At 36.9% G+C, this 24,077-nt stretch overlaps 2 protein-coding genes and 1 long non-coding RNA gene across 4 annotated transcripts; 2 read left to right on the top strand and 1 right to left on the bottom strand.

Annotated features, from left to right (window-relative positions):
• Positions 1-183: 183 nt before the first annotated feature.
• Positions 184-23,902, bottom strand: LOC104116326 (uncharacterized). 2 transcript variants are annotated; one of them, XM_070187427.1, is made up of 19 exons: positions 23,435-23,899; positions 21,434-21,565; positions 20,397-20,468; positions 18,781-18,851; positions 18,567-18,666; positions 18,374-18,472; positions 17,788-17,914; positions 14,707-14,840; positions 14,557-14,616; positions 14,051-14,286; positions 12,675-13,104; positions 11,313-11,636; positions 10,615-11,214; positions 10,360-10,533; positions 4,755-4,985; positions 4,392-4,675; positions 3,400-3,684; positions 1,768-1,890; positions 184-960 (listed from the first exon to the last, which is right to left on the bottom strand). In XM_070187427.1, exons 1-19 carry the CDS (start codon positions 23,591-23,593, stop codon positions 828-830), a joined length of 3,774 nt encoding a protein of 1,257 aa, XP_070043528.1. In that variant the 5' UTR covers positions 23,594-23,899; the 3' UTR covers positions 184-827. The 2 variants fall into 2 exon arrangements, 1 of the variants encoding a protein (XP_070043528.1); XR_011411576.1 differs by lacking the exon at positions 184-960 and having other exon boundaries at positions 1,818-1,890; positions 3,400-3,649; positions 23,435-23,902.
• Positions 5,435-6,999, top strand: LOC138900512 (uncharacterized). Its single transcript, XM_070187431.1, has 2 exons — positions 5,435-5,714; positions 5,941-6,999. Exon 2 carries the CDS (start codon positions 5,952-5,954, stop codon positions 6,963-6,965), a length of 1,014 nt encoding a protein of 337 aa, XP_070043532.1. The 5' UTR covers positions 5,435-5,714; positions 5,941-5,951; the 3' UTR covers positions 6,966-6,999.
• Positions 7,841-8,535, top strand: LOC138900515 (uncharacterized). The gene is made up of 2 exons (XR_011411579.1): positions 7,841-7,924; positions 8,014-8,535. It is a non-coding gene; the product is annotated as an uncharacterized lncRNA (long non-coding RNA).
• Positions 23,903-24,077: the final 175 nt, after the last annotated feature.

Here is a 24,077-nt window from a genome sequence, read left to right as displayed (position 1 = left end):
ATGACAGAAGAATTTCAGTCTTAATATGCATCGTTCTATTTTATCACTCTACACATTAGGTTTTTGCCTTTTATTAGCACATAAACCATAGAGCAAAGAGAAAGACTCATATAAAAGATTTCTATACCAGATTCCAACTAATTGGAGACTGATGTGTAGTGGATTTGCAAGTCATAACAAGTATACAACCAACAGCAAGCCTGTAATTTGCATCATCTTTTTCCTCAAATTATTTTCATACCATCTTTTCCTTTCTTTGGCCATGAGGCAAAGTTATGTCTATGAATGCCAAGACAAATAAATCCATGTCCATATGAAGCAACTTCTATACATGTCAATAGTTAATAACACAAACATGTCATACATCTCAAGCTCGAATACTATTTTATATTTTTCTGCATTTCTACAGCAAAAGCTAGTTATACACGTACATTGGTTTGAAAGCAGCTTTACGATATGTTGACCATAGAGTACTGAAATATTCCTTAACTTGCAACTTTGAACCTCCCTTTAACCTACGAACTTTTGTTTCCTCATGTTATACATGGGAATAGTTCTGATTCATTGCAACTTCTGTCTGCCACAGTCTTGCAGTTTGCTTCCTCTTGCTTGGCTGCAGCACAGATGTCTACAATCTGAACGAATTAATTGTTAATAGCTATCAGCTCCCTTCAAAGAATGACAATAACTTGTCTTCCTCCACAAGTCATGAATCTAGTATCAGCAATTTCTCAATCTGATCAACTTTATTCCATGTCCCCCATGTTTATAGATATGCACAGAGAGCTTTGGAGTCTAATGTTGGATATGTGTTGACACTATCCTCATTATATGTCAATTCTGAGATTATTACATAGGTGGCCAAGTTCAGGTCTCGCATCCATCCATTTACTAAATGTTATCTCAGCTGGAGAACAGCAGTAGAGATAGGATCTAAATGTGATCAGGAAAAAATATCGCCTGCAAAAAGAAAAGAAATAAAACCATTATTTGAAATTGTTGTAAATTTTTGCCTGCTTTGCAGCAAAGCACCTTAAGATATATGTCTACTGGCCATCGCTCCGGGAAAAAGGATGCTTAGCCCCACCTACTGAAATCGGACCAAAGAGTAACTCAATTTCTCAACAGCACCTTTCCATTCCAAGGAAGAGGCTAATTGTATAAGAAATATATAGCCTATGAATGAAATATGGACCAAGGTGCAAGTTCAATTCTCAAAGACATATTATATTCAGTTATGTTATACTACTCCAGTCCCGATTATGTCTTCTGTTTTCTACTTTAGTTTGTCCCGTGCTCTGTCCACAATCTTTTGGAAAAACTTTTCCCCACTTTTTAACAAATCTTCAATATTTTATGCTCATTTCCACTGCAAAATAGAAGTTTCAGCTCTATCTTAATAATAAAGCATTCAAAAGAGGACCTCTAAGATGGTGCTGGGGCTGTATGTATGTTCCTTCTAAATGAGCATATTCTGTCCTCTGCTTCTACCGTTCATGTTTATCAACAAACTCTTCAGATTAAATATAGGCCAACTTGTTCTCTACTTATACCACAAACTGTAACACAAAACTCTGTGCTACTTCTTCTTTGGGGCCTATAACGCAGACTTGTCACACCCTCTGTTAGAGAAAATGACACCATTGTTTCTTTAAAGTGACAAGTAAGGAGTACCTTTTTTTCTTTAGAATAAAGGGTCAAATTTCTGAAAATTGTTTTTCTATGCTGAGTATGCTTCATTTAAAAAAGAGATGGATGACAACCAACCTTAAAGCTCTAATGCCCATATCCATGAGGTATGCTCGACGTTCTTCATCTTCATCTAAATTCTTTTCAAGCTCCTTTGCATATTCAACTATATCTTCTCGCAAATGACCTGCACCTGCACACCTATGGAAATATAAAAGAACTCAGACTGTCAGATAAAATATTCAGAGGTAAAAGAGTGGCTAGCTATTCACTTGATTCAAAGCTTCAGGATCAAACTAGCTAGATCAACTCCTACACTTCTACCATATCAAAGTAGAATTATGACGTGAGACATTAGTGCAAAATTCAGTATTTTCCATCAATTTCAAACTTAGAAAGCTGGCCAGCAATGATCTTCCCGCAAACCATCCTCTCTCTTCCTTTTTCTTTTTTGGAGACAAGGTAAATAATTCCATTAGTAATGAGAAAAGTAGTACACCAAAAAGTAGACAGTTTACTAACATAATATGATTCTCCACGAAAGACACCCAATCTTCTATACAAACTGGTACCTCATGGATGCACCAAGAAGAAACTAGAAATGAGAAACTATTCCTCAAATTCTCTATCCATCGGGAAACAAAAATCTCATCAAAAGCTCTCCTGTCCCTTCCCTTCCACAGGAAGCACATGTGGAGGAACATCCCAGGCTATTGGATTTCTTTTCCAAATTTCCCGCCGCAGACTGCCTCCTTCACTGTGTCCAACAATGCCCTTTGCAGCCCAAGCCATCTCAAATCTCACACCACAACCGAGTTGCCACCAGACTATGTAGGAGGAGGTGATCGACATCTACACTTTGAACAATTGCTCCCCTCGCTGCCATCCAAGTAAAAAAGAACTTTTCTTGGTGCTGAGAAATCCAGACCCATAAGTGCGGACCCATTTCTCTTATTTCTCATAATATTAAACGGTGCACTACTGCAATAAATTTTGAACAGTGCGCTCATGGACACTACTTTATCTGCTCTCTCTATTCCGGTATCTATAACGAAGGAGAAGAATTCAGACATAGATGAGTTTACAACCCTTTTTCATTTCCTTAACATCCTTCAACCTGCATTCGCTCTTAGAAGCTTTATGAACGATTAGATTATATTTTCTTTCACCAGAAACTGATAGACTAAGCACCAACTATACCAAACCCTCAAGACACATCTGCTGCCACAAAACTCATTTGTACAAGACTCTTAAATTACCATCGAACAAAGATAGGAGTTAAAAAACTGAAGGAGAATTGAATTGCAAATAGATGGTGAACACTGAACATGATTAAGTGAGGGTACAGGGGCATGTGTAGGGAGGAACGACGCGATAGCAGAGACCTGAATAGGTTATTCTTAAAGTACTAGATTTACCCAATTGCCCTAATATATACAGATCTAAGTTAATAAGACATGAAAGGATATAGTTGATGGACTAACTGACTTCACCAAGTAAAATCAGAAAAGTCTAATCACTAGTTCCTTTTACTGTTGCATAGAGAATCACTCTTTGAATCTATATATTCCGTGATTTTGTGGTATGAGTAGGTTTATGAAATTTATGTCCTTGAACCAATCTCCTGTGCATTACTTGAGGAAGCTGGACTGCCACAGGAAGCTAGAGAAGAAAACTCCTGCGTTTATGGATTAAATAGAGAATGCATACCTTTCTATTACAATATCAACATCTGTCTTGCTCTCAGGACCGTGCACAAGAACCCTAGTGAGGCTTAATATGTCCCTATAGTCACCCATTTTGCGTGCTTCTTCATTCGAATTTTGAACATTGAAATTCTCTAGAGGTGGACATGGAAGCACAGTGCCTTCAAATGGTCGATGAATATCTAATGACAGCTTAGCCTCAGCTTCAAGCCTTAAACAAATAATAGCCATTGCATAAGCAATCCCTCCAAATCCTGTGTGTGATACAAAAAGGTAAGATCCTGCAGCGCTGTTTAGAGGCAGGCAAAAGGAAGAAAAAAACAATTAGTTTAATTTTCCTTCTAATGAGAACATAGAAAAGGAAGTCACTGGTTAACAAACTTTCAAATACATTCTTCACGGACACAGGTAGAAAATCATCACTAGAAAGCCATATTATGCCCTTTGACAATCAAAGTCACATTGCACCTGACATAGAATATACTTTTTCTCTGGATTCGGAGAGATTACAACAAAAGAAGAAGCATGTTGTGACATTTATCTTATCAAAGAATGAAGATTAAAGGCTTCTCAAACACCAAACTGAGCCAGACTACTTCAGAAATGATAGATTTTGCGCACTAACTAGTATAAATTGGCAATGACAAGTTAATGTTAGATCAGATTCCTAAACTCACGATTGAAAAAGAAGTTTAGCAAGGCATATTTTTATATCTTATTTGCATTTGGAAATTCTCCGGGATATATTAGAGTTGCTACGACGAGCCATTTGATAGACATGATTTTACTTCTAGATCTAGGGCAGTCTGTCAATGTCATGGAGATGGCTGCAGCAGGACAAGAAGCTACACCAGCTTTAATATTCAATCAATGATTACACCTCAATCCCATTATACCAACTTTGCCCTCACAAAAACTGTTAACTGTCAATTTGAATGACCTGTCTCAGAAGTTGATGACATTGAAATGTTCTGCAGGTTAAGTGCTGCTACTTACCCGTCCTTACAGTATTGGATAGCATCAATATCCATAGACAAGGCTTCTCTCTCTCTAGTCAATGGTATCCTTCTATAGATTATGTCATACCCTTCGTACTTCAGACTTGCATATACCTCCGCAGGAGTCTTAACATCATCTACAAATATGTTCTCCCAATATCCAATGATACTAACTTGATTTAAAGATGGGCTATACTCTTCACGATGCAAAAGCATCCTACCACCAGATTGTCTAATCTCAGATAGTATGTCATCTTTTAACCGTGCCTCCAAGTGTTCCACCTGTGGGGAAAATGAAGTTTAAAGATAATAGAATTATCATAACTAATTATTTGAAGGGGTAAATTGATTGAAGACTGACCAATGAACCAGTGATTCCAACATGCTTCAAGGATTCAACAGGCTTGTCTAATTCCCTAAGAACAAAAGGTGTTCCGTTAATATAAACAACAGCCTCTTCCCTCAGATCAGTTAAAACCACTCTCTTAGCAACTCTTTCTTTTGATGTCTGCTCTGCACCAAGGTAAGTTAACATCTCCTTTGCACCTGCAATGGTAGGCGTTGCCATGCTATAAATGGGGTGTCCATCAACCTAAAAAACGATGAGAAATTCAGTAAAAATTTCAAGTTTTATCCATGAAACAAAAACTCAAATTCAAAAATTTGAAAATCTGCAAGTTCACTACAAAATTTATGTCCTTAGCTTCTATCTCTTTCCGGTCAGTGTAATCTACACTTCCATTACGAGGTCACGTACGTGTATTGCACGTGCATGGATTTGGCAAATGGCAAATGTGAAAATGGTACCCTATACAGTTAGATACTAAAATTGAATATTTTATCTCTTTAGTGTGTGACCTGAATTCTGCCTGACTAGATGGACAGGGTTCACACTGTGACAATTTGGATTATGGATTTTTCAATGAGATTTATCATGGTAGCAGAGGGATAAACCAGTGTTTAAAAAAGCGCTCGCTTCATCGCTTTAAGCGAGAAGCGAGGCGAAGCGTGAAAGGCAGCGCTTCAGCAAGGTGAAGCGACTCAGGTCAGTAAAAGTGACCGCTTCTCTGTAAAAAGCGAGAAGCGGGGAAAGCGAAGCGAAGAGAAGCGTCCGCTTCTCTGTATTAAAATACCCAACCCTATTTTATTAAAAACAAGTTTTTTGGATTAAACACTGATCTTCAACAACAGCGACTAGTATTCTTCAACTTCCAACAGCAGCGACTTCTTCTTCATCTACTTCTGATTTCTGAAAGAATCTCAAATCATCAACTAGGGTTGTTCTTCTTCTTCTTCAACTTCAAGTTCAAGACTTCAACAGGTATGTTCTGAACTTCTGATTTTCATTCTTCTTCTTCTTCTTCTTATTCTTTTTCTTTCTAAACGTCCAAAAAGCAGCGAAATGCTGGCGAATTTTTTCCAGAATTTTACTGCCCAATTTTTCCAGAATTTTACTGCCCAATTTTTTCAGTTATTAACAGAGAATTCCTATGATTTTTTACATCCTTTATTCTTAGTTCTTATTGCCTTTCTTATGTGTTATGTAGTTGTTCTTTTAATGGCGCCAAAAGAAGATAGGAAAGATCCGGCTTGGGCTTACTCTGAAAGAGTTTGCGAGACCAACAAGATGGCAATTAGATGTCTTTTTTGTGACAAGATTTCAAATGGAGGAATCTATCGTCAAAAAGCGCATCTAATCGGTGGTGATCCAAATGTCGCATCTTGTCCTAAAGTTCCGTCGCATGTGAAGGAAGATTTGAAAGCATTCCTTCATAAAAAGAGAGAGTTAAAGACTCAACTGATTCATGAACAAGAACTGTATAATCTTGATGACGATGATGAAACAGAAGAAGGTGACGATGCTTCGTCGCTTCCACCAAAATCACAAAAGCGGGGAAGGATGCAACCAATGTCTTCTAGTTGTGGATCTACTGGCAAGACCAAAGGTCCTATAGATTGTTACTTCTCGCAAAAATATGGAGATAAGGAAGGAAAAAGTAGTAATCCTCAAATTGATGCCAAAACGATTTTGAGGGATCGTGCAATTACAATGTTTGCACGGTGGATGTTTGCACGGTGGATGTATGATGCAGGTCTTCCTTTTAATTGTGTTAATTATACTGACACTTTTTCTGCTTTTATTGAGGCCGTAGGCCAATATGGTCCAGGAATGAAGCCTCCAACATATCATGAAGTTAGAGGACCATATCTAAAAAAAGAGGTGGTAGAGGTGAACAAAATCGTGGAGGAGCACAAAGTAGAATGGAACAAGTTTGGTTGTTCCATTATGATGGATAAGTGGACGGCGAGAAATGGAAAAATGATCATCAATATCTTGGTGAATTCTCCTAAGGGAAGCCTGTTTCTTGAGTCCGTTGATGCAAGCGACTCTTCGACTGATTCAACCAAAATGTACTCCTTGTTCAAGAGTACAATAGACTCTATTGGAGCAGAAAATGTTGTTCAAGTTGTCACGGACAACGCCAGTGAAAATGTTAAAGCTGGCGATTTGATGTCTGCTGGGTACCCGCATACTTATTGGACTCCGTGTGCAGCACGCACATTCCATTAATTTGATCTTCGGTGACATTTTCAAAGAAAGACCCTTTAGTTCAATCTTTAATCAGGCAATTAGAGTACATTCCTATATTGTTCAAAGGCCTTTGTTATTGAATATGATGAAGAGATTCACTAAACAAAGAAGCTTGGTGAAACCCGCAAAGACAAGATTTGCTACTGCTTTCTTGACTTTGCATAGGATGTATGAGCAAAAAAGCAATTTGAAGAAGTTGTTTGTTTCAGATGAGTACACTAGGCACTTACAGTGCCTATGGAAGGGAAGCTCGAGGGAGAGAATCTGCAGATATTATACTTTCTCCTTCATTCTGGAACAATGTGGTTCATGCATTGAAGATTGGTGGTCCTTTAGTTAAAGTGCTTCGTTTGGTGGATGGGGAGCAAAGGCCACCAATGGGCTACCTGTACGAAGCAATGGATAGGGCAAAGGAGGCTATTCAAGTCTCGTTTAGTGATCAAAGAAAATACAAAAGAGTCTTTGAGATCATAGATAAAAGGTGGGATAGTAAGCTTCATAGCCCTTTGCATGCAGCTGGACTTGTTTTGAACCCGGAACTGTTTTATGACAATGAAGAAAGGATTCTAGGAGATGAACCTTTGTGGAATGGATACTATGAATGTATTGAGAAGTTGATACCTGAAGAATCCGTGCAAGATAAAATAACAGAGCAATTTAGTATTTATAGGAATGCTGAGCAACTTTTTGGAAAAAACATGGCGATTAGACAAAGAAAGACGAAGTCACCAGGTGAGCGAGTGCTTATATGTTGTTTTATAGTTAATAAGTTATTTCTTTATCAATATTATGTTTTGAAAATTTGTTCTACTTCTACAGTTGAATGGTGGAAGCAATATGGCCATTTCACTCAGGATTTACAAAAGTTTTCCATCAAGGTTCTAAGTCTAACATGTAGCTCATCCGGGTGTGAAAGGAATTGGAGCGTGTTTGAACATGTAAGAACTAAGAAGAAAGATTTAGTATATTGAGATAATTAAATTATATCTCAATTGTCCTAATCTTACTAATTACTTATTATTTGCAGATTCATACCAAAAAAAGGAACAAACTAACCTTGAAGCGTCTCAATGATCTAGTATTCATTAAGTACAATAGAACATTGAGGCGTCGTTACAACGCTCGCAATGTAATTGATCCAATTAGTTTGGACAACATCGATGATGCTAATGAATGGCTAACTGGAGTCCCGGAAGATCATGCAGATGAAGAAGTATTTGAGGAAACTTCTGATTTCACTTGGGGTGATGTTGCGGAGGCGCGTGGAATTGGGGAGAGGATTTATGGTTTGAGGGGGAGTACCTCAACTTCAAGTTCACAGAGGAAGGGAAAAGAGGCAGCTACTTTGTCCCTAGTTGATGAAGAAGAAGAAGTTGAAAAAGATGACGAGCAATATAATAATGATAGTGGAATACAAGAATTTGACAATCTTGTAGAAGAATAGGATGCTCATTTTGTGCTTTAATTGATGCTACTATTTAGTTTTTACATTGAAGTATTGAACATTTGCTTACAATTACATGTGTTGTCTATGCAATATTTATTTATTTATTTTTTTTTATAAATTTCGCTTCACTTCAAAAACGAGCGTTGCGCTTCTCGCTTCTTGCTTTAAGCGAAATGGGGTTTGTCGCTTTTTCTCGCTTCACGCTCTTCACAACACTGGGATAAACCAACAATGTTCTGTGTGCTGATTGCTTGGGGTAGAATACTTTGAACTTCTTTGTTTGGCCTATTTTTTGTACACTGCTTTGTTTAGGTTTAACTAGCTGTTTTTATACTCTCCATTGTTGTTAACAGTCTCTTTTGCAATCTTCTTCGACATGGTAATTTTCTGCTTCCCTGATCTTGGTGTGACGTTGTTTTCATTACTGGTTTTACATTTAGATCTCTAATAGTAGCAGCGGATAGACACGCCCCATAATGCATAGCTGATTGGGTACAATACTTTGGACTTCTTTGTTTGACCCACTTTTATACACTGCTCTGGTTAGGCTTGTCTAGCAGCTTTTTATACTCTCCATTGTTGTTGACAGCCTCTTTGTACTCTTCTTCTACATAGTTGCTTCTCTGCTCTTGGTGTGCCATTGTTTTCCATTTATCGTTTACTTATTGCTTATTGCTTATTGCTTATTGCTTTCATTTCTAACATTCTATGATTCAAGTTGGGAAAAGATAGCAATCTTCTTTAACAAAACCAGGCATAATCAAGAATTATCTTCTCTCTTTCTTTTTCTTTTTCTTTTTGGTTTCTTGTGCGAGACCCCACTTGTGGGATTTCACTAGGTTTTTTGTTGTTGTTGTTGTTGTTGTTGTGTGTTTAAGGTTGTAGGTTGACATGTAGTCGAGAGTTTCCCTAGTCTTACCAATAGTATTAGTACTAGTCTTATATTTTCCTATTCCTAGTTCCTTGTTATTATATGGTGTGTCATTCTTACCAGTAGTATTGGCAGTATTCTTGTATTTTCGTATTCGTAGATCTTTGTTATTACATGTTGTGTCATTTGCTTCCGTTGTCCTATTACCTTGTTGGTGCTATTATTTGTTTATTGCTTCCTTTTCACTGTTCTTGAGCCGAGGGTCTGAAATAGCCTCTCTATCTTCACAGGATAGGGGTAAGGTCTGCATACACATTACCCTCTTCGGACCCCACTTATGGGATTTCACTGGGTTTGTGTTGTTGTTGTGTGTTGTTTTTTCTTTGTGGGTATATTAATTCTTCTCTCCCATCTCCTGTATGTATTTGCACTTCATCGGAGCATTCATACTCACATTTTTGCATTTGATCCTAATTTTCTCAATTCTATTTATGTATTGGTCTCACCCTGCCCTATATAGGCAACCAAAAAAATATGTTAAATAGTTAATATTAGTAACACATTTAAAGATGTAACATCATACTCTATGTATTTCGTGTACGCTAAATCTGTCTCAAATCATTCTTCCAAATTCTCCTCTTATTTCTCACACATGATCAAAAGCTGAAAAGCTTTAGTGCAAAATATATCCTAATTCCTCTATTTTGTACTTCTTGCATCTTATGGATGCCATCTATACAATTCCCCTTACTTCATCAAAAAGATATATCCTAATTCCTCTATCTAGTTGAAAATACTTCTTGGCCATATGATGTTTATTTTTGAAAAAGTTGGCCATATGATGTTTATGTCACTTGGCTTCAAATTTATGTGTTGAAGATTATGAAAGAATAACAAAAACATGACCTATCTCTATCACAAAGGTCTGTGGTGCGAAAGGTGCTCATACATCTATCTTGGAAACCCTAACACTAGTATAAATATCTCCCATTAGCCATATGAAATCAAAATTCAGCTTCTCTTAGCATCATGAAAATAATGGAAATTTAACATACCTTGTAAACATGAGGAGCACCATGAATTTGTATGTGACTGGAAATTCTTTGGCCAGGAAAGAAGTACATCTTGAGAATAGACCCTTTCCCAAGAACAGAGCCATTCCGATCTTTCACAATAGCTTCCATAACAGCATCCCCATGTTGTGACTCATGTGGAGCTCTTAGTTCCTCCTGCACTTACAATTATAACAGAATCAAATCGAGCTTAAAAAAGAATCCGCAACACAGACAGATAGATGTCAGAGGCATTACAGGGATGGTAAAGAATCTCCCAGGCCTTAATCTAATTGACCACTTCATTGCTTGAACCTCTGGCCTCTGGTGCAGCCAATCTTTGAAAGTCATCCTCGATTCTCCTTGTCCACAAAATCCATCAAATGCTTCGCTGCCAAGATATGCAGCAAAAGCGATCAAACGAAAATATCGTTCCAAGTACTCAGCCCCACGATTTAGTGCTACTCTTCTTTCTCTAGGCTCAATATGCTGCTGATTACACAACTTTCTGTATTGCAAGACCGCTTGGCGTATGTTCTGCAGAGCTGAACATCGATCAATAATAGCATCTAAGGCCTCTCGGCATTCCACCCCATTATCAAACAATCTTGTTATTTTCCAGAGCAGCAGGATGTCATTTATCCCAAATGCGTCATTTGAATCTATTTGAGGTCTATTTTTCGATACTAATAATGCAGGTGGATGGGCTTCGCCTTCACTTTCATCACCACTTGACATATCACCACCTACGTCTGGATTTGATGCATCATTTAATACTCTAATGGGTCTCCCATGATCAATACGTGATTTCAAAAGGCATGCAATTACAGTTCCAGTAGTAGTCCTCCCTATACCCATCTGTAATTGCAGAAATAAGTAAAACAGCATCTTCCTTTTGGAGCCAAAGGCCACAAGAAATACAAGTAAATCGAAGAAGAAGAATTCATAGTGGTTACCTGGCAATTAAAGACAAAAGCAGTATCTTTGGAAGCAGATGCTATATTAAAAGTCAATAAATCGAAGTCAGAACTTTTGGGAGCTTTGCCATCAGTGATAGGAACACGGGCATACTTTATAGGAAAACCATCAGCTTCCAAGCACTTAAAGACCTCCACGGGAGTTTGAACTGCATCAGAGCTCACATGTTCCCAAGCATCAAATATTTGACCATCATCAGTTTCGTGAATAACCATTATTGCACCTTGATAACGGTCAGCTTCTCGCATAATGTCATCCTTTAATCGAGCTTCCATTTTTTCCACTCTTTCACGATCGATACCCTAGATCCACATACTTGTAATTAGTCAGTTTAGTTATCATGTCTCGAAATACCAAGTAATAGAGGAGTCAAGACTCCAAAGCAAATCCACTTAAAAGAAGGAAGCATCTTGTATTTTCAACTAAAAAATTGCAATACAAAAAGCAACCTTGCATTAGAAATGCAAATATTGTATACTGAAGTAAACAAAATAAGGCTTTTAAGCTAGAGATCAGGAAATTTAACAATTACAAGCGAAAGATAAAATAGTTACAGCTACAGAAGGGTAATTCGAAAACAGAACTAACTGTACCATTTGAAATCTATCAAAATTAGCTTGGAACAAATTCCAATTTATGCAATCTGATTGTTCGGTACAAGGAAGTACTTATTAAATTGCTGTGTCTGATAAAATATATATCAGCCAAAGGTTCAAAAAAGGACTTAAAAGCAAAGATATTTGCACTACGTTCTATATTGAGATCTCATTGGAATTAAGAATATCTTCCAAAATCAATACATGCAACAGAAGAAATTGCAAGAACTTTTAAAGGTACAACAACAACAACAACAACAAACCCAGTATATTCCCACAGGTGGGGCCTGGGGAGGGTAGTGTGTACGCAGATCTTACCTCTACCTAGTGAATAGACCCTCGGCTCAGAAAGGGTGAGAAGAAGAAGAGCAAGAACTTTTAAAGGTAGTAAAACTAAAGTTATAATCAAACAAAAGTTCCATGATCTACCTTTCTTGATTTTTATGTGAAAAGCAAAAATGAAAAGAGAAATAAAGAAATTGCATTCTTCCAAACAGAGGTTGAAAAAAGTATTCTTCCAAACAGAGAAACCAAAAGGAAGTAGAATGGCTTCTGGCAGCACAAAATAAGTCTCAAATTTTGTCATGTAGTACCCATTTAAAGGATCCATTAATGATACCATACCATGTCACACACGTTTGACAAAGGTACGTTAATGCAAAATGAAGAGTGTATGTATCATCGGCAGCAATAAGGTCTGACAGAAGTTAGTTATCTAAAATTTTCATGAAATTGCATTCATACCGTGTATTCAAGCATATTTTTATACGGCCTTTCAACCTCACGGAGTACAAATGGTTTTCCGTTGATGTAGATAACAGGTTCTTCTCTCATATTGTGCCAGAAAACTGGATGCCCACCTTTGGAGCTACCAATCCTTTGAATTACAGATCGAATCCCATTGACGGTGGGATTCGCAACACCATAGACAGGAAAACCTGGAATTTCTCTAAAGTTAGGAGCACCTTCTAATATTTCTGGCAAACCAGGATGTTGACAGCCAGGACAGTGGTCACTTTTAAGAACAGTTTGAGGTCCAAGAACCTCTCCGTTCCTCAAAGCAGCAACTTGCCCCATCTCACAAGGGCGACTATCAGCAGTGTCAACCAATTTAGCAAGAGAAGGTTTCAGACTCGCGTAGCCAAGTGCTCCCATAGGGTCTCTCCTTAGCAACCTGCAGCCAAATCTAGCAAATAAGTTTCCAATAATGCAGGATTCCTTTGGGCTTTTCCAGTAAAGCAGCATCCCACTGGAGCCCATACAAGTGTGCTAAATCACAAGATGGTCCTTCAGTATCAGAGATCACAAAATTCTATTAACAGTGTCCAAGGTCAAGAAACTTTTACTAGTAAATACAGATATCTTGTTCGATACAAACCATCATCCACACAGATGAGATGTTATAAGGAATGCCTTCATTACATTAGAAAAATTTAAGCAAATCAAAACACCAGCATAGTTACACATCCACATTGGAAAGTAACTCGATTAATGTATGGTATAGTAGAGATGACTCAGTAATCTTGAGAGGCTTCTCAAAGTTCAGATCCACAAGTTCATAAAGATGTGTCTGCCTGCTCTCTCCAAATACCAACACCCAAGCCGAATAACTTAAAAGGGAACTAAGAGAGGAACAGTTGAACAAATTTAGTGATTGCATAGACTTTCTTGCAAGATATTAATGTTAATTTTCTCCACAAAATATCGAAACTTCAGAATACATAAATACTTAATGAACAAGTAAATTGCCTGGGAAGTGCAATTCAACAATTGAACTGAAAACCGGTGTAGTATAAAGTTAATTTTTGGGCCAAATTATGTTCTCATTCTGTGGGTATCTCTTTAATTTCTAAGATAAACATCAGATAAAATTGAAATTATGCAAGATTATAAAAGTTTCTCAGGTCTAACAACAGACATATGCACATGAATAAGTGACAAAATACTGACACAAAATAATGATGTCCGATAACCACCTGAAAGAGTCAGTTGCGGCAGTTATGTTTATGCATCAGAAAAGATGGAGTAAAAACAATAATAAGAATAACGATGATAAAAGCATCAATATAAAATACTGTAAGGCAAGCACTTTGAACAATAGCAGAAAATTTTATCCTTACCGACGGATTATACTATACAACTCTGGTCTTGCTTTCATCCAATCACTAAAGCTGCACTGTGCAGAGGACCTAGAAAATAGTGCATCTCGTTGTGTATGGAGATATACAGCAAAACATATAAGGAAGTAATATCTTTCTAGGTACTCCACAAAAAACGAAAGTGCAGCCTCTCTCTTCATCTCATCAGGTTGGCGCAAAATACTATTGCGGTAGATAGCAATAGCTTCACGTAAGTTCTGCAAGTAATCCATATAAACAATTTGAATGAAAATTTTGCATTATAAATTATTTTTATCTCAGAGCCACACGGAAAGCAACTGCATATTTTCAAGCTTTCTAAAATGAAATGAGGTAGAAGGATGATAGAGAAGATTGGTCATGGATTGTTTTCATCACAAGAAGCAGATCATGCAACAAGAAAACAGCATAGTAGATAGTGCGCAGAAAATAACCAAAGGCAAAACGTGGTAGAGCAAAAAATATTCCCAAACATAATACAACACTACCTGCATAGAGGAACATTTGTCAATGACTTTATCCACTTGTCTTTTGCCTTCAACACCACCCTTTAAGGCATAAATCCAGTCAATAACAAATCAAACAATATGTCCAATCTGCTAAAATTATTGAAATAGAAAGTTAGACTACTTTGCTACCTCTAATACCCGAATCAAGCTTCTAATTACAGCATATTCCCCTCTACGGATTGCCTCCTCTGAGTTTGGTAATGTATCATTCAGATTGGAGACACAGTCGGAAACTCTACCAATGGAATTGCTCCTTGGAATTCCTGTTAGATGAAGGCATCTCAAGTAATGTTTCCAGCATTCAAAGATTTGAACAGAGAAGTGATTAGAATTAAAAGTGTGATTCAAGCAGAAATGCAGGACATACAGGTCTACAGATTTAGCTTTTACATCAAGTCCTGGCAATCTGCCTTCACTTTTTTTTTTTTGGTGAGTGTGTGAGATAAAGTAATAAATATTTATTAACGACGGGCAAAAGACCTCCCGTAAACCAAAAAGTAGAAAACCTTACAATATATGATTTTTTTACAATCGACAGTATGGCACCCAATCATCTATATACATATAGGAACCTCATGAGTACACCAAAAAGAAATATAGTGTACAGAATTATTCTCTACAACTTCAAATTCTCCTATTTGTCTCCTCCATATGGTCCACATAGCTGCTAATGGAGCAAACATCTCATGCCCTTTGTCTTTTCTTCCGTCTTCTAAGGGTCAAACTAAACATCACTCCGTTTACAGTGCCTCGCATCACCACTGAATTCCAATTTCTAAACCATCTCAACACTTTCCACTACAAGCGAGACACTACCCAACAATATAAAACAAGATGGTCCACTTCTTCTGCCGAGATTTTACACATAAAACACCAACTGACATATATAATCTTCCTCTTCCTTAACTTCTCAGCAGTTAAGATCACCGCCCTCACAGCCATCCAAGTGAAAAACACACATTTGTCGGTTCACTGGGGATCCATACCGATAGATACTGGAAACAGTCTCCTCCCTTACCAAAAGCTTCTCATCATAGGAGTTAACAGGAAACATGCCAATTTCCCCCTCCCCCCAAACTCCATAAATCGTGCTTTTCTTGTGTAGTGCTTTGTTTGTGGAGACATTTGACTAGCCTTTAGAATTCTGCAATTCTCAGTCTGCAAGGCCTTTAAAACCTCAAATCCCAGTGAACTTCTCCACCTTGTAGCCTTTGTACCTGATGGACTGGTATCTCCTTTTGGCTTGAAAATTCATACATGTTTGGAAATGAAATCCTCATAGCACTATTCTTACACCACCTGTGACCCCCACAAACTTACCCTACTTCCATCCCCCACCCTGAACGATACATTCCCATTAAATTCTTCCCAATCCTTCAACATATTCCTCCATAAACCGTATCAATATAAAAGTGTAACATTTTTAGTGTTGCATCCCCCTTCCAAGACCCCGTATTTCTCCATGATCACCTCTCTCCAAAGAGCAAACCCCAAATCTCCATAAACGCTTTCCTAGTAAAGCATAAATACCTTAACTCTATAACCCCAAGTCAACCCCAATACTTTGGTGTCATGAGAATCTCCCAGTGTGTTTAGTTGAATTTCATAGAAAATTCCTTTGAAGTTTTTCCAAATTCACAATTTGCCTCTTACAGTTATATTGCAGTTAGTAGCTGAGACTTTAAGCATATTACCAGTTACTCCCTTTGTCCCAATTTATGTGTTATACTTTCCTTCTTAGGCTATCCCAAAAAGAGTGTCATACTTTCTTATTTGGAAACCATTTAACTTTAAACGCCCTACTTTACCCTTAATGAGATGATTTATAGCCACAACAATATCTATGGCTAGTTTTAGACCACAAGTTTCAAAAGTCTTCCTTTATTTCTTAAACTCCGTGTTGAGTCAAACACCGCCACATATATTCGGACGGAGGGGAGTACGTTTTTTACAGCATCACAATCTACAGCAGCCAAGGGTATTATAAAAGAAGAAATGTTATTCTCACAGGTAAATGTTTGTCACGGCTTAACTTACAATTCCGTATCCTCTTTCGTCCTCCGCTACGCCTTTCCCCATTTATTTTTAGCCACTTTCTATTTTCCCAGAGAAAAGTGCTTTTTTTGCAAGTAGAAATGGCTTCGACAACAATCAAAACGTACAGAGATGTATGATTTCTACATTATCCAATTAAGCGCTTCTACTAAGCGTGAGAATCAACTATTAGCAAGAAAGAGGGACTTAAGACTTTAAACTGATAAAGAGCTGATAAAGAGTAAACAGAAGCAAAAACCTACTATTTTCATGAGGTTACAAGTGATATCAATAATCCATATCATAATGAGGCTGGATTTCCTCACAAGCAGTGTAGAGATATCATTTCAACCCAGTCACCGTTAAAGAAAAGAGGTGACTAGAGCCTGCATATTTTTCTCTTTTTATGAACTCAAAAACTTTTTATATGATGGGAAAAACCCGCATGCAAGCTGTTGAAAGTCAAGAGAATTAATGTAATTATATGCTAGAATATTCTAGATTCATTCTATGTGTTTAAGTTAGAGTCAGAATATTCTTTCTCAGCATCATCTTACACTATTTCAGCATTTTTTCGGGTGACTATTTAAGTAAAATATTTTCTGAAACTTTTTCTCTTCTTTTTTTCATGAGACAAAATTTAGGTGTTGCGTCCCTTTGAAAATCGAATTTCCGGTTATGATTCCAGAAAGTCTTCTTCTCTTCTTTTTTCTTCATGGTATTAGAGTTTACGAATTGAGTCCATTGTATTTCATTATTCTGCAAGAGTCTTTTCTTCCTTTTTCTTCATAGTACCAGAATTTGGATATCGAGTACCTCAGCTAAGCATTAAATTTCCGGTCACTATTCCTTAAAAGTTTCTTTACCATCTTTTTCTTCATAGTATTAGAGTTTGGGTATTGAGTTTCTCCTCTTAGCATTGAAATTTTGGTGACTATTCTAGAAACGTCATTTTCACTTCTCTCTTCGTGATATCAAAGTAAAGCAATTGAATCCCTTCTCTGAACAATTGAATTTCAGGTCACTGTTCTCAAAAAAAAGGCCCTTTAACTAAAAGGGCTTAATAAAACAGAATTCAAGAACAAGAAGCAAGAGAATAAAACCTAAGGGCAGGAAATATTCCTAAATTGGACATTGAAGGAAAATGCCAGGTCTGACATGAGAGAAAGTAATTACCAGAGGCCCCTATACGATTGAGGTACACCAATGTGGAAATCACCATTCCTGTGGTTGTTCGCCCACGTCCCATTTGGCAATTAAAAATAATCTGTGTGTTCACATCAGCTTGAGAAACTCTAAGAACCTAAAGATCAGAAGGCAAACCAGAAAAACAAATGAGGAATGAGACAAAACTAAATGCTTAAATCTATCATAGAAACGATTTGGCACCACTACATTGACAAAGACATATTTATTAAACAAAAGCACTATTTTAAGAGCATAAATGTGTAGATAGTCATAAATACATGTCTCCATCCATCTTTAGACTACTCATTAGAAAAAGAAAGGAAAAACAAAGTTTAACACCCATGTCAATATACATAAAAGACGTCAGCTTGACGAGTTAAGACAGTCGTGATGCTCTAATAGAAATATATTCCTAACGTGTCAGATGCATGAAGTATTATGTTCCAATGTAACCGTTGACCAAAAACAATAAAAACCTAAGCAAAAAGAACCTCCCATGCCTTTCGTGATGACAAGAGATGTATCTTCGACATAAAAGTGGGATTCAAAGCCGAGTAGAAATATAAATACTCACAAGAATATCAAAATCCAGCTCTTTGGGTGATTTTTCGTCAGTAATAGGAACTCGCTCGTAGTCAACAAGGTACTCTTGTGCTTGCAGTTCCTCATACACCTAACTTAGAGGGAGATGTTCAAAATGAAAATGAGCAATCAGTACAATCTTTTCTGACGTCAACTTCAATAAAGCTTTCCTAAACTCATGAAACCTGTAAGGGTGTTTTCACAGAATCAGATGTTACTGGTTCCCATTGATCCACCATCTGACCATCAGGAAGCTCATCAGTTACAAGGATCTTATTTCCATATCTGTTTTTTTATCAAGTGATTCACATAAAATTTGCGATACATGAGCATCATCATGACATTTAGTGAAAACCTAGATATCCGTTCAGGAACAATAAAATTAGAGCAAACGATAACCTTGCAGCTTCTAGCAGAACATCTTCTTTCAAGCGATCCTCCATTTGCTCTACCCTTTTCCTGTTAATTCCCTATTTAATATAAAATCTAAGGTCATCAAGAAGAATATCAACAGATAGATTAGGAAAAGATATGCAGTTAGAAACTTGTATTAGAACCCAACAAATGCCAGATATAAAAAGTTGTAAGTATACACAAGAATAATTGTGAACCAATATGCATTGGCAGAAGAAAAGGTTTTACCCATAATAAGAAGCATTAGGATCCTGCTGTGATAAGGTCTCACAGTAGTCATGCAATCGGGCTTCCATCTATTCTTTTTTTTCTTTGGATCAAGTAATAAATTATTAAAAAGTTGGACTTAGAAACCTGTATACAAGGGGTATACCCAAAAAACGTAGAAAACCTACAAAAAGATATGGTTTTCTACGAATGACACTCAATCTTCTATACATAAAGGAACCTCATGGATGCACCCAGAGACGGATCTAGGATTTCTAGTACATGGGTGTGCTATTAAAAAAGGAGAAAAAAATGTATTAAGTGGGAATGGATCCCTATTCCTCTTGGTAATTAACTCAACCTTCAACCAAGTGCACCATTCAAACTTCTTAGAGCATGGTTGCCAACAGTTAATATTATACCAATTTTAGAAAATATATACATAAAATATCTATTTTATGGAGAGACCATGGGTTCACGTGCCCCATATTTTAGCCTATGAATCCGCCCCTGGATGCACCAAAAAGAACAGAGTTTCATGCACGTTAGCCGGCTTTGAATAAATGCATATTCAATGTTCAAAATGTGCATTTATTTTCTATTTTTGGGATCCTCCCATACTTTCACTATTTTAGAAACGTTATCTATTCAGGAATGGGCACTTTAAAACTTTAAGATACACATTTACTCAAAATATTATTCTAAATATTGAATACTTGGTTCATGAACCATTCTGCACGCACATATTTTAATCAGGTTATTTACTTGGTTACTCATCCTGCAAGCAAGCTATAAAAGGACAGATACAAATACCTAGGGGGTATCTGGAGTCACAAGGCGTGTCGGGAAGTAGGAAGATACCATTCTGCTGTTTTCTGGGAACATTCTTGCCGGCGTGTCGGGAAGTAGGAAGGTTAGCCTTTGGCATGATTTTTGGCCTCGGTCACCCAAGTATTAAGGGCTATATTATCCTTAAGAAGGTAAATACCTTGTCTGTACGTCCAGGATATTTTGTAATATGTTTATTATTATATTACTAACTTTTTGTAAACTTCTGAAAGGAAGATGCCCACCAAGTGCTAGACAAAAATCCTACAACCAATGCTGCATCCGAGAGCGAAAAGTAAAAGAAAATGTCCAGTACATGTATCTTATGATATCTCCTTGATGCCATGATCAGAAGTGTTTAAATTGTGAGTGTGGGTACGTGATGGCATATTATTTCAATATATCCTGGACAATATGTCAAAATGATCATGTCATTTGACAAATAAATCCCTAACCATGACGCACAGTCTTAATTCCAGGAGATTACAATATGATCATGTGATAATATAAAATAAAATCAGTGACAATATGTCAAAATGACAAATAAATCCCTAACCATGACGCACCGTATACTCGAGATTTGAGAAAGGCCTTTCTACTTCACGCAAGACAAACGGGCGTCCATTTATATATATCACCTGTTCCATGTTTAGAAAGGAAACAATCATGATAAAGTTTTCCAGAATTAAAATCTTGCAGCATCTTGATAGAAAAGTGCATGTCCAGAAAGAAACACAGATATCACTACACGTGTTTTATCTAGTTCCACCATTAGAGAGATCAGGAATACCAATGTATATATCAATTCTCAGCTTCACCAGTTAATTATAGCATCCTAGGTAATCAATCAAAGAACTTACCTTCAGTCATGACACAATCTTATCACAAACAAGTTTGCTATTATCTAACCAAGTCCAATAGAAACCGAAAATCCATGGGCTATCTAAAGAGAGGTAAAAGATTATCTTGTGTCCACCTTTCATAGCACTTATTTTATAATTCAACCTAATGCACGAAAGAGAAAAAAATGTAGAATAGAGAAGTACCTACACTCTTTTGAATGGAGCCTGTATACAAGGAAAGGCTCTTATCAACTTACCCCCCACCCACCCCCCACCCACCCCACACACACAAAAAAAAAAAAAAAGGAAAAGGATGCAGCAGAAGAAGCAAGAGAGAGAGAGAGAGAGAGAGAGAGAGAGAGAGAGAGAGAGAGAGAGAGAGACAGATGATGGTCTTTTGTTCAATCGAGAATGGTGCAATGAAATTCTGGAAGGGCTCAACGAGCAACAAAAATTTTGGAACATGGAACTATATGCTGTATGATGTGTTGAATGCAAATGATGAGATTTAAAGGTGCAACGCATCATAAAAAACAAGAAGAAAAAGGGTGCAACACATCATGCAAACAATGTCTACAAGATTACTCACTATGACTAATCCATCAAAAAGAATCCATTAGAAGCCCTAGAAATTTGTTTACAAAACTGCACTGCAGTTATTGATGAAATAATCAGCATTTATAGGAAAGCAATACAATAAAATTGAAGTGCAGAAGAAATTCAGTGAAATCCATATACCAAAGGTAATGAAGCACTATTACCGGTTCCTCACGGAGATTAATCCAGAGAAAGTGTGTTTTCTTCCCACTCAGTTGAGCTCCAATATGGTCAAGAACATTTTGGATACCTTCAACCGTTGGAATAGCAACACCATGAACATGCGAAGAGCCGGCCTAAAGAAAATAGTTTAGTCAGGGAGTGCAACACATTAAATGACCAACATAACCATCCAAGAGCTATACGATATAAACCATAGCAAATGCAAAGGAATCACTTTGATGCCCATGACCATGAGTATAACAGTTGCTTTGATCGCCCGCCAAAACAACAATGCTATATAATGTGGATTAATAATAGCTTAAACAAGTTGGAGATTAGTATGAAGTTCAAGAATATGGCCCCGATTAATCATCATTTTTTAGACCATATATTATATATTCTTCCTCTCTATTGCAACCATCAGTCATTCCACTGTAGCAATACAAGAGTATCGTTCTCAACAAGAGTCATCCAACTAGCTATACAAGTCAATATTCTATGTCTTCAAAAGTTAACCAAAAAATAATAATATATCTTCCGTTTGAGACAATATATTCTGAATTCTCCAGAAGCTCCTTTATTTCTTCCCGTTATAATGGTCTATATGATTTTCCTTATCCTTCTTTCTCTTAGCTTTTTCCGCTCCAACTGCACAAAAGTTTCTCGAAGAAATCATGCACAATGTAACTAAAACATCGTAGTCACAATCCTGAGGTCAATATGCATAGTAACAGCCATAGGCCAATTCACTTATATGACATGGTATATTTCATTGGTAAAGAATGTTTCCATTATGAACTTGTTGGCCATCAATATCTTTCGTTGCTTCCATAACATTCACCTAAAAAGAGTGGAATGCTAGACCTTCTGCTTCGTCATGAGAGGTATAAGGGACTTACAAGCTACTTAACACTTGCTCGCAGGGCACAAGTGATGATTCTAATATGGCTTTAAGTTAAATACACTGGCAATGATGAATCATTTTACACCATCAAGTCAATTTAATCGGTTATAACAGGTTACTCTTCTATTTTCCAGGTTACCATATCAGGCTTGCTATGACGATTTACCTATTGTTGTAAGTGAACTTAACCTAATGGTGTAAAAAATCTATACATTGACAGTGCAAATATTTAATGTTTACCTATCTAAAGAGAAAGAACTAAAAAAGAATCTAAAGAGGAGAAGTAAACATCTGGAATTATGCAACCCCTCAATTTCAACTTTCTTACATCCTTTAGTATTGGATGAATATGAGAATGAGGTACACTTCTTTCAACCAAACACCAGTCACGGAAAAAAAAGATAAAAGGAATAAATAAACAAGCTGAATAATTAGCTATTTACATGTAGTTATGTAATATTGCACTTTGCTTAATCTTATAATAATTCATCGACAGCTGTATGCAATATGGTCAAAGTGAAACCATTGTAAAAGTCAGAGGGATTTAGTGAATCAAGAGAGATGTGTTTAACTCATCCACAAATAGGTCCAACTAGCAGCGGCGGAATCAGGATTTGAACTTTATGGATTCGAGTAATGCGGGATTCCACCACAGCTCATTGATATATTGGGTTCAAAATCTATTATTTGTCCTTATTTAATGGTCTGAGCCAAAGTTATTGGATTCATAAGAACCCATACGAGACACACTGTATCTGCCCCAGCCAACTAGCATTATAATATTGGGTATGTTGTTGTTGTTGTTGTTGTTGTTGATCAATAAAATGCATCAAAAAAGGAATATCAAACTTAGGAAACTTAGTACAGTCAAAGAGATTAGGAAAAAAGTCATTTGGCTGGATAGAGAGTTTGACTTGGGCATTAAATAAGTAGTAATAAAAGAAAATATGATCATAATAATAGGAAAATTAATCTGATAGAAAAATTTAAGTCAAATAAATCCAAAATGGAAAAAGGTATCATACAATAAACAGTAAAGTGCATGTCGCACAGCAAGCAGTAAGAAAAATGAAAATTAGAACTGCTAATTAGGAAAAACCTTGCGATAATTAGGAGCACCGTCGATGTGAGGGGATAAGCGTCTGTTTTGGCAGCCAGGGAAATGGTCACTTTTGAGAATTGTCTTCTTTCCCAAAACGGATCCATCTCTCCGTTTCATCACTTGCTCTGGCTCCTTAGGTATCGACATGGATCGCATTTCACAATCCCCTTTGACCAAATGCACAAAGCGTGATCACAAATTATACTGAAAACGGAGCAATTGGATACGAAACTAACAACTAGTCGTATATAAACAGCGGGCAGTTATGGGTACTAGTAGTAAATTTGGAGTTGAGAGTGAGGTTTGAATCAGCAGTGTTAAGCCCAGAAGAAAGAAGACGTAAACAGGCAGATCTTGTGGAGGAGGAAGGATTGGTGGACCTATAGAAAAACGTTTCGAGTTTGAAGAAGTAATTCCAATTCCGACAACTTTATCCATTTTTTTTTACTAGCGTCTCAACAACCTAACTTATAAGGGTTAGTTGAGTCCCATCCTCTACCTCAGTTTTACGCGCAATGTGACTGAATATTCTATTTTTGGTTCCTTGGTTTTTTACCAAATTTCAATTTGGTCCCCAGCGTTTTTTTATTTTATTTTAACATCAAAAGGGTTTTCTATACTTTTATTTGTGCTAACAGTA

This window comes from Nicotiana tomentosiformis, chromosome 1 (assembly GCF_000390325.3).
Source record: "Nicotiana tomentosiformis chromosome 1, ASM39032v3, whole genome shotgun sequence".
NCBI classification, from domain to species: Eukaryota; Viridiplantae; Streptophyta; class Magnoliopsida; order Solanales; family Solanaceae; genus Nicotiana; species Nicotiana tomentosiformis.
The sequence above is the reverse complement of the archived record's forward strand: the minus strand, read 5'-3'. Positions and strand labels throughout refer to the sequence as shown.

What these genes read in the sequence shown, in the direction of transcription:
- LOC138900512 (XM_070187431.1), top strand. Translation starts at nt 5,952, where the DNA reads ATGGCGCCAAAAGAAGATAGGAAAGATCCGGCTTGGGCTTACTCTGAA.
- LOC104116326 (XM_070187427.1), bottom strand. Translation starts at nt 23,593, where the DNA reads ATGCGATCCATGTCGATACCTAAGGAGCCAGAGCAAGTGATGAAACGG. An exon ending in TTAATCTCCGTGAGGAACCG is followed by an intron (nt 20,469 to 21,433) that starts GTAATAGTGCTT and finishes AACATGGAACAG; the next exon opens with GTGATATATATAAATGGACG. An exon ending in CTGTGAAAACACCCTTACAG is followed by an intron (nt 18,473 to 18,566) that starts GTTTCATGAGTT and finishes CCTCTAAGTTAG; the next exon opens with GTGTATGAGGAACTGCAAGC.